This window comes from Bidens hawaiensis, unplaced genomic scaffold (assembly GCF_021521415.1).
Source record: "Bidens hawaiensis isolate Kalapana, Puna unplaced genomic scaffold, B.hawaiensis_p1.1 tig00072133_1, whole genome shotgun sequence".
Taxonomy (NCBI): domain Eukaryota; kingdom Viridiplantae; phylum Streptophyta; class Magnoliopsida; order Asterales; family Asteraceae; genus Bidens; species Bidens hawaiensis.
Window position 1 is genome coordinate 1 of NW_027502621.1, and position 12902 is coordinate 12902.

Consider the following 12902-nt stretch of genomic DNA (forward strand, 5'->3'; position numbering starts at 1 on the left):
GGAATGCTAATGAGTCCTTCAATTACCTTGTCCATTACATTCTCTTACTCATTCCATTACATCGTCCATTTCATTACTCCATACCAAATAGACCCTTATTTTAATAAAACTAGGCATTGTATGCCTCAACTTGATAAACCTTGCAAAAAACCTAAGTATTTTATACTTTGAATGAGCTTTTTGATCTTTCGCGGTGATTATGGAAGTATAATATCATATTCATATTACATCACCAATTTATTTCGCAACTTTTCCATAGAAAGATCATAACATAAATGACATGATCTATGACATGATCTTTTTCATACGTTTACATGTTACCCGTATACCTTTTCACATGTAAAGCTTAATCTTTTTATGGCGAACTAGACCTTAATTCACATATCAAATTAATAGCTAAATAACTATAAAAAAATATATAATTCTTTAATCTGGACTGGGCTCGTTGTAGGGCTGTGGAAGTATATAAATTCGCAAACCCTAAGCTAAAATAATGTTGAAGTATATAAATTCATAAACCCTAGCTCTTTCTCTTTCTTTTGCATGGAGCCGTGTAATAATAATATGGAGCTGTGTATAGATAATATGGTGGCGACTGTTTACAAGGTGAATGTACCGGACGAGTTGTCGAAGATTCGGGTAGTAACGGATAACATCTTGAAGTTCGCTAGAGAGGGATCTGTCGGGCAAACAATTATCTATGTGTCACGTAAGAAAATAGCATCAGCCCTTATGTTACGCGATGCACTTGTTAAGGATGGTCATGCCGTAGCATTAACTCGAGATAAGTTAACCAAAGAATTCAATGATGGCTCAATTCGGGTTCTAGTTTCAACAGATACTCTTCTTGTAGGCTTTGATCAGTCTCAGGTTAATCTTGTCATTAATATGGATCTCCCAGCTGATTTTTTCATACGCACTCGCACTGCAAGGCGTTTTACTCCCGGGTATAAATTGCGGATAATTGAGCCAGGATGGGTTGGCTGCAAGGGTGGGTGATAATTAATTATTATTATTATTATTATTATTATTATTGGTTTTTTGTATTTATAATAATAATTGGTTATTTTACAGGAGCTGTATTCAACTTGCTCAGTGGTGACGCTGAAAACAGGCTTATGGCGGAAATCCAGAGTGACTTTAACCATGATGTTACCGAGGTAAAATACATTTTACTTTTACTTGAAGTAAATAAATTTATAAAGGTATAGAAGATATTTATTTGTATATAAACAAGCACATACAAAATTTGAAGTGTTCTTGAACTTAAATACCAAAGAATCATTGTATGATTCTGACCTTCAAATCTTGTAGGTACCATCATCGAATAGTGATGACGACTACAAGGACGCGTTGGAGAAAGCTGGTTTGATGTAAAGTTTTTTCGTATCGTTTGTTAATTTAACTTAAGTGTGTTCTCTCATTATCACTTGTACAAGAAACCCAATGGGGTCATGCATGATTTTTTTTATATTGGATGTGAAATGGATTTCATATTTTCATATTTAGTTGGTTTGGGAAATTAGTTTTGTTTATGACTAGAACTATACAAAAAACCATATGTTGGGGTGGGGATGAGTATGGGTGTGTTGTGTTTGTATTATCGGATGGTCGATGTAAATTTTTTAATGTGGCTAGCATCTTGCTAGAGATGGTGTGATTATGGTAATAATTTTTTTTCGTTGGTCGTTCAATTAACTAAAAGCCTATACAGCTGGACCAATGCAGTTTGATACGGTTTCACCACTGACTCACATGTATGAAAACCTATTTAACTAGCACGATTCTGCTCAACCAACGAAAGAAGCTTTTCTATTCTAATCACTGTTTTGATCTTCACTCGACTTTGCTCAACCAACCAACGAACGAACCATAATATGCTTCTCTTCATTTTTAAATACAAACTAGTGTTTCGAACTCCCACACCTGCAATGTAAGATACGTCTATACTTTCACTATAAAAAATATTGTGTAGATGTGTCTTGTTATGACATGTGGGATTATCATACTTTGGCATGCCTATATGTGAAACCATCTTGTCTGGTAGTATCAGTAAGTAACAGAAAATGTAGTAGAAAATGATCGAATTAATGTAAAGAGTATTATGTAAACAATGATTAAGGGATTAGGACATATTATGGGATTTTGAGAACATATAATCACAAGAGCATCTACAGTGACCTTCGGATACTATTGCAATTACATAATTACATACTATGTATTCTGGTTCCTATGGAAAGCTGTAATGTATGGGTATTCAACAATGTAAGAATTGATGCACGGAAGAAAATTATCGGCTAGTTTTAACTCTATCAGCTTTCAAAACCGGCTTTAGAATGTGTTACGTCAATACTTGTATATGCAACTATATTTTGTAACTAGTTCATTTAACAAGGAGAACACCATGAGTGGAATGGTTTGATTGTTGTCTACAACTATTGAAAAGAGAGTGCGCACACAAATCTTCACAAGCACATCGTGCAACAAAACCAATTTAGGTTGCATGGTTAGACATGCGAATGTTGATTTGAGATATCACACATGATGTATCATACCAATACAAACTCGATGCGGGTGATAGCGCACAATTGCAACTAGTAAGTGTTTTAGGCGACTGATTAAGCAAAGCTTCACCTAATGTGCTATAAAATATATGGCTAGTTATATTAATTGAACTCTGATACTATCATTTATATGTTTTCTATATCGAAAAGTTAACTAGTAAAATAATATTATAATCATTGGAATATAACTTAATCAACTTTCAACCATTTTTATAAATTTATAAGCAAAATATTAACTTATATACGACAAACCATCAATTAAGAATTGACGGATTAAGTTTAAAGATTGGTGCACTCGGTACTCAGATAATCCACACTGTGTTTTCTTAGTGGTCTATCTAGTCAATGTTTATTTTAATACTTTTAACCAATCAAATATTTAAAAATGAATCTCCGATACATACTAGTCTTTTGAGAGAGGGAAATTGACTTTGAAATATAATTATTTAATTAAGAAGATTACACCTAAAAGTTATACGTACATTACATGGATTGAACCATTAACCTACTCTACACTCTTAAGTAAAGAAGTTGAATTACCATTGCTTTCTCTTAAAAACCCAAATATGCCAATGAATATGCCCATTAACTAATTAAGGGCCTTCTCATGATGGTAGTTTTTGTCATTAACTGTGCAAAAACCAAATATAAATTCTTTTGACCTCAGGTGTTAGTGAGGAAGTTTTTTTTTTTAAATCAACTTTCCACGTAAAGTTTGCTTTAGAAAAACACACCTCATCTTGATTAGAAGGATCCCAACACATACCATAAGATAAAGAAAAGTGTGACGGTTGTTTCATCTCATCTTTCCCTTAAAAGGACGAAAAGAAGAAAATAAATAAATCAAACTGACAAACTCATCTTGAAATTAATAGCTGAAACTTAAAAATGCGCAATTATTGAATGCTAATCACATTGTTACCATTGTACTTATACAGCGTTCTTTAAGCATCTTGATATGGTAACCGATTCCAAGTAAGTTCCCAGCTAAAGATATAGAATTAATGAGTTTATGGCTAAAATAATCACAAATCCAAATCACTAAAGTAAAACTATACCTTTGTTACTACCTTTTCACGATAGTACAAACCAGATTTTGTATTGGCCTTAGGTGTTAGTGGACGTTTTGATCCCGAAGGTGGTGGTGCGGATGATGAAGTTGATGCAGTGAGTTGGCTCTTACTGGTGGCACCATCGTTCATGTTTCTGTTCACCATCGTGGATATGGATGCATGCTACAAAATTGAAAGTTGGGGCAAAAATATGCGGAAAGTGTTGATCGAAACAAATGGAAACCGTTAATCATCCACAAGTTTCGGTATGTTATGTTTATTATAAAAATGTGAAAAGGCTTTACTTGATCTCCAAGTAATTCGCCGATGCTCTTAGTTGTGAGGAACCTGCTCACTTGTATGTCCCATATACTTAGTAATCCACTAGTGTCAGAAGCAAGTAGCCTGTTAACAAGTAAAAACGCATACGGCAATCAATAATAAAAGACATGCAACAGTTATTGGCTAGAATTTTAGTTATTAATGTTTTTTTCGAACCTCATCCCATCATTCAGAAAGGCTATACCGGATAATCCTTGGGTCGCAGGAGGCCTCTTACTTAATATATGATGATTCATAATCGAGATTCTCATTGAAAGTTTAAGTTCTAAATACTAAATTAGGTTGCTAAAACTGAGTATAGGAACGGAAAGGAAAAACATATTTGGGAATACTCAATGTCAAAGATAGTAAGTTCATCAGTTCTCACGGACGCATATGCAATCTGATGTAAGTCAAATGTTAAACCAAACAACTTACAATGTGTGGCTCACAACAAATTAAAGACTTACCTTAGCCAGATCGATATCTATTTTATTTGTTATATCACCTAAAGAAAAAAAAGACACATAATAGAAAATAAACAAGCCAAACTAGTTAATAGTGGAAATCGAAATATGGGTAGCCTAATAAAAATGAACTTTTTTTAGAAAAATAATAAATGTACAAATGACAACTTCATGTTGTGACAACAAAGTGATGTATTTTCACACCAATAAAAATAAAAAATAAAAAAAGGATGTAAAAGATCGTTATAAACTAACCAAATTCATAACTATTATTGTCATAGTCATGCATTGTTAGGCACCCTGATCGTGTTACTGTTGTCAAATAAGTTGCCCATTAAAAATAAATAATTGATAAGACGTTTACGACTAAAATAATCAAAAATGCGAAGCAACGAAGTAAAACTATATTTTTATTACCATGTTTTCATGATAATATTTTTTCTTGTGAACTAGGGAACAATCCGATTTTGTTTTAGCAATGAAGTAAAACTAATTTTTCTCAAATTTCAATACTATCATAATGCATATTATAAAAGTGTGAAAATTTTTTGCTTGATCTCCAAGTAATTGGCTGGTGTTTTTCTTAGTTGTGAGCAACATGCTCACTCGTTTCTCCCACATACTTATTGCTCCACTTGTGTCAAAAGCAAATATCCTTTTCAACATATCATGAGACATACAATTATCAGTTTTACCAATAACAAAATACATGTAGCGGTAACTAGGATTTTAGTTATCAATAAATATTAATGCAGTCTACCATCAAGAGGTCAGCTTAAAGATAATAGACAGGTGCCCTTGCGACACAACGATAATAGACAAGTGCTCGTGCGACACAACGATAATAGACGGGCGCCCGCGCCTTCATCAAACACTAAGTTTTCCCCTCTTCAAATGTATGATTAAGGTTTTAGTGCTTTGCGGCTATCCATCTAACATTGTATATAAGTGAACTGCGGTTTTCGTCCCTGTGGTTTGTCCAAATCTACGGTTTTAGTCCAATAATTTTAAATTTGTGATTTTCGTCCCTGTGGTTTCATTTCACTTGCAATTAAACCATACCCAACAAACCCCGTTAAGTCTGGTCGTTAAACCCATCAACGTGCTCTCCACGCGAGGGGTAACTTTGTCCATTTTTCGCCAAATACACCCAGCCCCTCACACGAGGGTGCTGAATTAGGACGGGGTTTTATGTGAGGAGAAAAAGGACAAAACTGCCCCTCACGTGAGGGGCACGCTGACGGGTTTAACGACCAGACATAACGGGGTTAGTAAGATCAGGTTTAATTGCAAGTGAAATGAAACCACATAGACGAAAATCGCAAATTTGAAACTATTTGACTAAAACTGCAGATTTGAACAAACCATAAGGACGAAAATCGCAGTTTGCTCTTGTATATATAATGAAACTACAACCCTAAAAGACACCTCAGAAGTTTTAACTTAACCCCCTATATCTTAATTAGTTAAAATTAGTCCTCAAATTACTAAGTTATGCATTTACAACCCCCAATAGATAGAATAATAAATTGAATCCCCTACAAAATAACAAATACTCCCTCCGTCTCATTATAAGTGTCCTAGTTTGATTTGTCAAGTCTTTCTTTTGCAAACTTGACCGTAAATATTTTTTTCCGTGTCATATAATACTTGATGAAAATTATATCAGTGTCAAATACATTTAAAACTCAATCCATTTATATATTTAACATCAAGTATTATATAACACAAACAAAAATATTGTCGGTCAACGTTAAGCAAGAAAGACTTGAAAAATCAAACTATGACATTTATAATGGGACGGAGGGAGTACTAAAATACCGTGTAATTCAAGATATATCTCATTTAAAAATATATTGGTTGTCATCATGAACTTCAGAAATAAACAAAGGGTGCCATTAAAGCTTTAGCATCTAGCCCATATTTATCTTTAAGAAAGATGTCCTAAAAGTCCATTTGACCCAATATAATTATACAAAGACTGAGCAAACTCGTTTCAAGAGAAAAAGTTGAAAACAAAATAACAATTAATGGCCCATGCAGGTCTCGAACCTGCGACCTTCACGTTATTAGCATGACTCTCTAACCAACTGAGCTAATAGGCCAATTATGCTTGTTTTTAAAAATTCAGTCCCTTAGCATCAATAAAGATTTTAAAAAAATAAGAACTTATAATATAAATATTTTACTTTTAAGTTTAAAATAGACCACATGCCCCTCTAAAATACCAAGTTGTACAATAGTTAATAAGTTCTTGTATTCTAGTTAATCGAATCGAATTGCTATCATTAATCACAATCTCACATCCATCTATGGCATCTAATAACCATTACACACTCCCACGATTTCTTGATGTCACTAGTGGATTAATCGGGTGCGATCATTCGATGAAACATGCCATCACTTTTGACAGACTCAGAAAAAAACTTGGTCGTATTTAAGTCATACTTGTATATTAATTATTTGTATTGTCAACAGAACACATCTTGACTTGAAGTGTGTTAGAGTAATATATTAGAATCTTCTGGTTTATGAACATTGATTATTTTTATTTATTTATTTATCTATAGTAGTGGCCCATGCCATCTCACCCATATTTGTTAAGTCAAACTATTACGCAAAAGAAATCGGGGAGTGTCAAAAGAGTAGGATGTCACCGAGCTATCCCTTTGATTCTGTGTGGCGTCAGAAGGCCAGCCAATCAGTCTGCTCATGATCAGGGCTTGTTGGTTTCGTCTTGCCTTGGACTCATCAGGCGAGCGGCAACAGCTCGCAACCAATGATGCGTTCGTCGTGCAAGCACGACTAGGCATGTACGCCTTCGTTCCCACTGAGGCCGTGCCCAATGAAGTCCGGGACGAGCTAACAAACCCAAGCGTTACAACACAAATTAAGCATCTATTTGGTCCGTGACAAGGAGCCCTCTTGAGCGCTCGGTGAACATAACCTTTTGGTAATACTGGTAAAATTTCGAACGAGCCGTGGGGTGACGTCAGGGCATCATTATTGATCCGATTTTTTCGTACGGTCATAAAATATTGTATGGAAGTCTCCAAAACCGAATTTCTGATCCGATTCAGTGGTTCAACCCATTCTTAGTTTTTCCTCCGGCTCGGTGATATACCCCTTTGGCAATACTGGCAAAAATTCGAACGAGCCGCGGGGTGGCGTTAGGGCATAATTATTGATCCGATTCTTTCGTAGGGTCATAAAATATTGTATGGAAGTCTCCAAGACCAAATTTCTGATCCGATTCGGTGGTTCGACCCATACTCAGTTTTTTCTCCGGCTCGGTGAACATACCCCTTTCCAATACTGGCAAAATTTCGAACGGGTCGCGGGGTGGCGTCAGGGCATAATTATTGATCCGATTCTTTCGTAGGATCATAAAATATTGTATGGTAGTCTCCAAGACCGAATTTCTGATTCGATTCAGTGGTTCAACCCATACTCAGTTTTCCTCCGGCTTGGTGAACATACCCCTTTGGCAATACTGACAAAATTTCGAACGGGCCGCGGGGTGGCGTCAGGCATAATTATTGATCCGATTCTTTCGTAGGGTCAAAAAATATTGTATGGAAGTCATCAAGACTGAATGTCTGATCCGATTCGGTGGTTCGATCCATACTAAGTTTTTTCTCCGGCTCGGTGAACATACCCCCTTTGGCAATACTGGCGAAATTTCGAACAGGTTGCGGGGTAGCTTCAGGGCATAATTATTGATCTGATTCTTTCGTAGGGTCATAAAATATTGTATGGAAGTCACCCAGACCGAAGATGGACTAATATTGAAGCTTTTTATTTTAACCTAAAAGCCCATTTGCCTTTTTTTGGGATATTGGTTTTAAATACTCGCAACTTTTACTCGTTGGTAGAAAACACTCCTAACTAACGATTTGTTTCCCATCACTCCAACTTGTAAACTATTTTCTTCTGTCACTCCTGAACTTAACGGACCCTAAACCCGTTAGTTTTGCTGCTGATGTGGCATTTTTTTAATGAGGTGGCATGCTTACATGGTGTTTTCCTTAGAACATGTGGTCCCAACCTCCATTTCATTATTAAAAATTGAAAAACCTAAAACTAATAACAAAAATTATAATCATATCAATATATCCCCTCTCTCCCCTGGTCACCACACCATCGCCGACCACCACCACTTACCTGCCATATCGACATCATACTTGAATTTGAATGACTAATCCCCCAACAATAACCTACCACTTTAACCTCAACCCTAAAACTCCTCTCAATTTGACTAAATTCCAATCATTTATCATCCTTACTCGGGGCATGAATATGTATATACTGAACAATCAATTGATTCTCTAACGCCTTGTTCTTGAGTTTTTTAATCAAGGAAAGGAGCGGGAAGGATAAGAAAGGGAAAGGGAAGGAATTTTTTTTAACGGAACCAGAATTCTTATACAGAGAACAATAACGGATGAACTTTCCTTGAGGGATCCACGAATACCGGTGTACTTCATTCCAGAGAATTTGGTGATGCTAAGAGACGAGTCTCCGACGTCTGCGTATGTTATAGCGTAGGGTTCCGATCAGGGGGACTTAAATTAAGGAGGTAGACGTGACCTCCTTGATATGATTTTTTTTCTCTTCGAAATCTTGTTATCATTGTGTCTATTGAAGATTGTTAAATTAATATTATGCTAGATCTAAGAGGTGATGCTGTTTAGAGGGATGAAATGTTAATTGAGATGAAGTGGGTTAAGGAGAGGCTATGGTGGGTGGTGGTGGCTGGGAAATGGAGAGAGAGAGAGAGAGAGAAGATTGATAGAGTTAGTGTAGGGCCAATATTCTATATTAGTTTTAGGATTGCGTATGTCTTTATATTTGCTTAGAGTCGGTGTATTACGTACCTCAGTACGTTTATTTTGTAAGGACAAAATGTAATTGTTGGAGAAATGGGGACCCTATATAAAGGGTCACTTAACCCATTTCTCCACAACCTTTGTGAATACAACCCTTTCAATTATTATTCCATCCAAGTATTCTCTCCAAGTAACCAAAAACTCTCTCTAACCCTTAACCCTCCTCTCTTGCTTTCGGTCTCCACTAACCCCACCACAAGATCCGAGATCTCGGTCCATACTAGTTGTTTCCGCCAACTAGTGAAGAGGTTGATCCAAGACAACTAGTTCTTAGTTTGTTGTGTTGTTTGATCCGGTTTTGGGACCTACAATTGGTATCAGAGCTTTCGGGCTCTACTAGTTGTAGATCTTGGGTCACAACCTTGGATTTTGGTCTTGTGTGTGTGAAAATACGAAATTTCTAGAAAATAAGTGGGTTCGGGTTAATGTGTTCTTCAAAAGTTTCAAGAAAATAAAGTGTTCAAGTTCAAGAATGTTAAAGTTTGGTTGAAAAGTTTGTGTTTTTGGTTTGTGAATCTCAAAATATTTGTGTTTGTAGTGTTATGCATGTATTTGGGATGGTTTGAGAAAGGTGATAGGAAAGTGAGTTGGTGACATTCTAAAAGAGGAATTCAAATACTTTTGTCACTTGAATACAATTGTTTTTTTAATACAATTGTTCTAAGAAAATTGTTTTCAAATCCAAGCTTCCGTGTTCTAAATAAATTGTATTCAAATCCTTCATTATTTGAATACAATTATTCTAAGAAAATTGTATTCAAATCCAAGCCTTTGAGTTCTAAGTAAATTATATTCAAATCCTTCATCATTTGAATACAATTGTTATTTGAATACAATTTTTCATTGAATACAATTGTTATTTAAATACAATTTTTCATTTGAATACAATTGTTATTTGAATACAATTGTCCATTTGAATACAAGTAAATTGTATTCAAATCCTTCATCATTTGAATACACTTATTCATTTGAATACAATTGTTATTTGAATACATTTTTTCATTTGAATACAATTGTTATTTGAATACAATTTTTCATTTGAATACAATTGTTCATTTGAATATATATCAATCAATCAATCAATCATGCCCAGTAAAATCCCACCGACAGCAAAGCTATAAGTAGGGTCTGGGGAGGGTGGGATGTAGGCACACCGTACCTCTATCCAAAGGAATAAAGAGGTGGCTTCCAGAGAGACCCTCGGCTCTAAGTACAAGTGTATGAAGCAAAATAAAGGAAATCAAAGTTTAACAGTTATATAAAAACTACTACTAATTATAATAATATTAATAATAAGATCACAGTTTAACAGCTATATAAAAGCTAATAATAATTATAATAATAATATATGTAAGGGAAATACCATTATGGTATGTGACCTAAATAAGTTAAGTCTAAGCCCTAAGGTATTCAATTCTCTCTAAAAATCCTTAACTTTAATTCTACTTCTTCACAAATTCCTATCCTCAACCATGTCCTCGGAGAGGTTTAGGTCTATCAAATAATGCCTAATCCTCTCATCCCAAGTCAATTTCGGTCGTCCTCTACCCTCCTCCCCTCTATAGTAATGTTTTCTACGGATCTAACAGGATTTGTCGTCTGTCTTCTCTTTACATGTCCAAACCATCTCAATCTCCCCTCTCTTATCTTGTCTGCTATGTTCGCCACCCCTAATCTCTCGCGAAACACAACGTTTCTTATTCGGTCTAGCCTTGTGTGCCCACACATCCAACGTAGCATTCTCATTTCTGCTACCTCCATCTTCCGCACTTGTGCCTTCTTGATGGCCCAACAATCTGTTCCATATAGCATTGCAGGTCTAACTGCCACCCTATAGAATTTTCCCTTTAGTTTAGTCGGGAAACTCTTGTCGCACAATATACCTGTGGCTGCTTTCCATCTACACCATCCTACCTGAACTCGGTGGGTCACATCACTATTTGAATACAATTTTTATTTGAATACAATTGTCCATTTGACTACAATTACTATTTGAATACTTTGGACTTAGCTATTGAGCAGTTTTTGTTTCAAGAGTGTTTGATCTTAGAGTAAAGGGTTGACCCATTTACTATTGGCTTTGAACCGTTGACCGTTGACTTTGACTCGTTGACTTTGACCAGTTGACCTTGACTTTGACCCATTGACCGTTGACTTTGACCCGTTGACAAAAAAAAAACTTTTTTATTTTTTACTTAGTCTTCCATTAAAAAAAATGTCTTGCAATTCTAAGCTTGAAGGGAGTCTCAATATGAAGGAATGCCGAATGAACATGTTAAAAGAAGAATTTAACAAGTTTAAACATATTCAAGGAGAATCGATTGCCTCTCTCATCAACAGATTTGAGTCACTCGTTACTAAATTGAGTAGTGTCGGTATCATCCCTCGGTTGTCTGAGATCAACATGAAGTTGTTGAATTCACTGCCTTACGCATGGTATAGCAGTGTGATTACCATCAGGAAAACGACAAACCTGGATACCTTAACACTCTCAGATTTGACTTCTACCATCAAGTCTTGGTGCAAAGAAAATAAAGATGAGACGAGTGATGTGGGTGTGAGCAGTCAAGCAAGTCCTAACATCCACGAGTGTGCTGCAGGTGGAAGTAATCAAGCAAACACCTCATCGAGCTCCACTTATGGGATTCCTACACCTGCCTCTCTCATTCCCGAGGTACACAAACTCTGCTCTCAAGAATGTATCGATAAAGTTCTTCACTATAGAAACCATAATGCTAAAATTCTTGAACAAATTGAGAGCATTAGAGTTCAGAATGATGATCTTAAAAATGCTGCAAAGATTTACACTATCAGAATTTACACTCATGGTAATGATATAGCCGATCTTAGGGAACAAGTTTCAATTGCTAGAAATTTAGCAAAACGTCATGAAAATCATGTAATTGAACTAAATGCTAAAATTGTTAAATTAGAAATTGAGTTAACCCAAAAGAAAATTGCCATAGAAAACTTTGAGTTAGCTTCCGAAAAGCTGAATAAATTAATTGGGTCACATATGGAGTTAAGATTAAAGACTGGTATAGGCTATGATAGTTCTGTTGTACCACCGCCTTTTAATGATAACTATACTAGCCTTCCTCACTTTGATTTTAACTCACCACCAGATGAAGAAATGGTCTATGGTATTGGTCATGTGCCAATTTCAAAGACATTTGTTCCTGCTGCTCCTAAGACTATTGATTCAGCTGTTCCTTCAGTTAGTCCTACTAGTAGTCCATCTTCTCCAGCAGTTGGTGTAGAAGAAAGTGGGTCGGTGGAAAGGCCTGTTGAGGTGAACATAACTAGTTGTTCATCATCAAGTTGTGAGACTGAGGATAATTCATGTAAAAGCAAAGTGTTTGAAAATGATAATCAAACGAGTACTTCAAGTAAATACGTGCCACCAAATAAAAGATCATTTTCTCAAAAAACTAATCAATCACAAAGTCCTCAGTCATACAACTGTTTTGATAACAACTATTATAGTCATTATCAATAAAATTTTGTTGATCCATATTACACTAATACTTTTGATGATCGAGGTCAATCATCAAATGTGTTTTATAATCATGTTCCTTTCCACGGATCACCTTCCCACCACACCAACCT

At 35.6% G+C, this 12902-nt stretch overlaps 1 protein-coding gene and 1 non-coding gene across 2 annotated transcripts; one reads left to right on the forward strand and one right to left on the reverse strand.

Annotated features, from left to right (window-relative positions):
* The first annotated feature begins 543 nt into the window (after positions 1–543).
* LOC143605942 (DEAD-box ATP-dependent RNA helicase 38-like) lies at positions 544–1377 on the forward strand. Its single transcript, XM_077081882.1, has 3 exons — positions 544–991; positions 1075–1160; positions 1315–1377. Exons 1-3 carry the CDS (start codon positions 544–546, stop codon positions 1375–1377), a joined length of 597 nt encoding a protein of 198 aa, XP_076937997.1.
* Positions 1378–6435: 5058 nt separating this feature from the next.
* TRNAI-AAU (transfer RNA isoleucine (anticodon AAU)) lies at positions 6436–6509 on the reverse strand. Its single transcript has one exon. It is a non-coding gene; the product is annotated as a tRNA-Ile (tRNA).
* Positions 6510–12902: the final 6393 nt, after the last annotated feature.

Bases quoted from the DNA above. Each gene is read 5' to 3' on its own strand.
- LOC143605942 (XM_077081882.1), top strand. From the start codon at position 544: ATGGAGCCGTGTAATAATAATATGGAGCTGTGTATAGATAATATGGTG. The intron at 992-1,074 runs GTGGGTGATAAT...GTTATTTTACAG, and splicing joins AGGATGGGTTGGCTGCAAGG to GAGCTGTATTCAACTTGCTC. The intron at 1,161-1,314 runs GTAAAATACATT...CAAATCTTGTAG, and splicing joins TTAACCATGATGTTACCGAG to GTACCATCATCGAATAGTGA.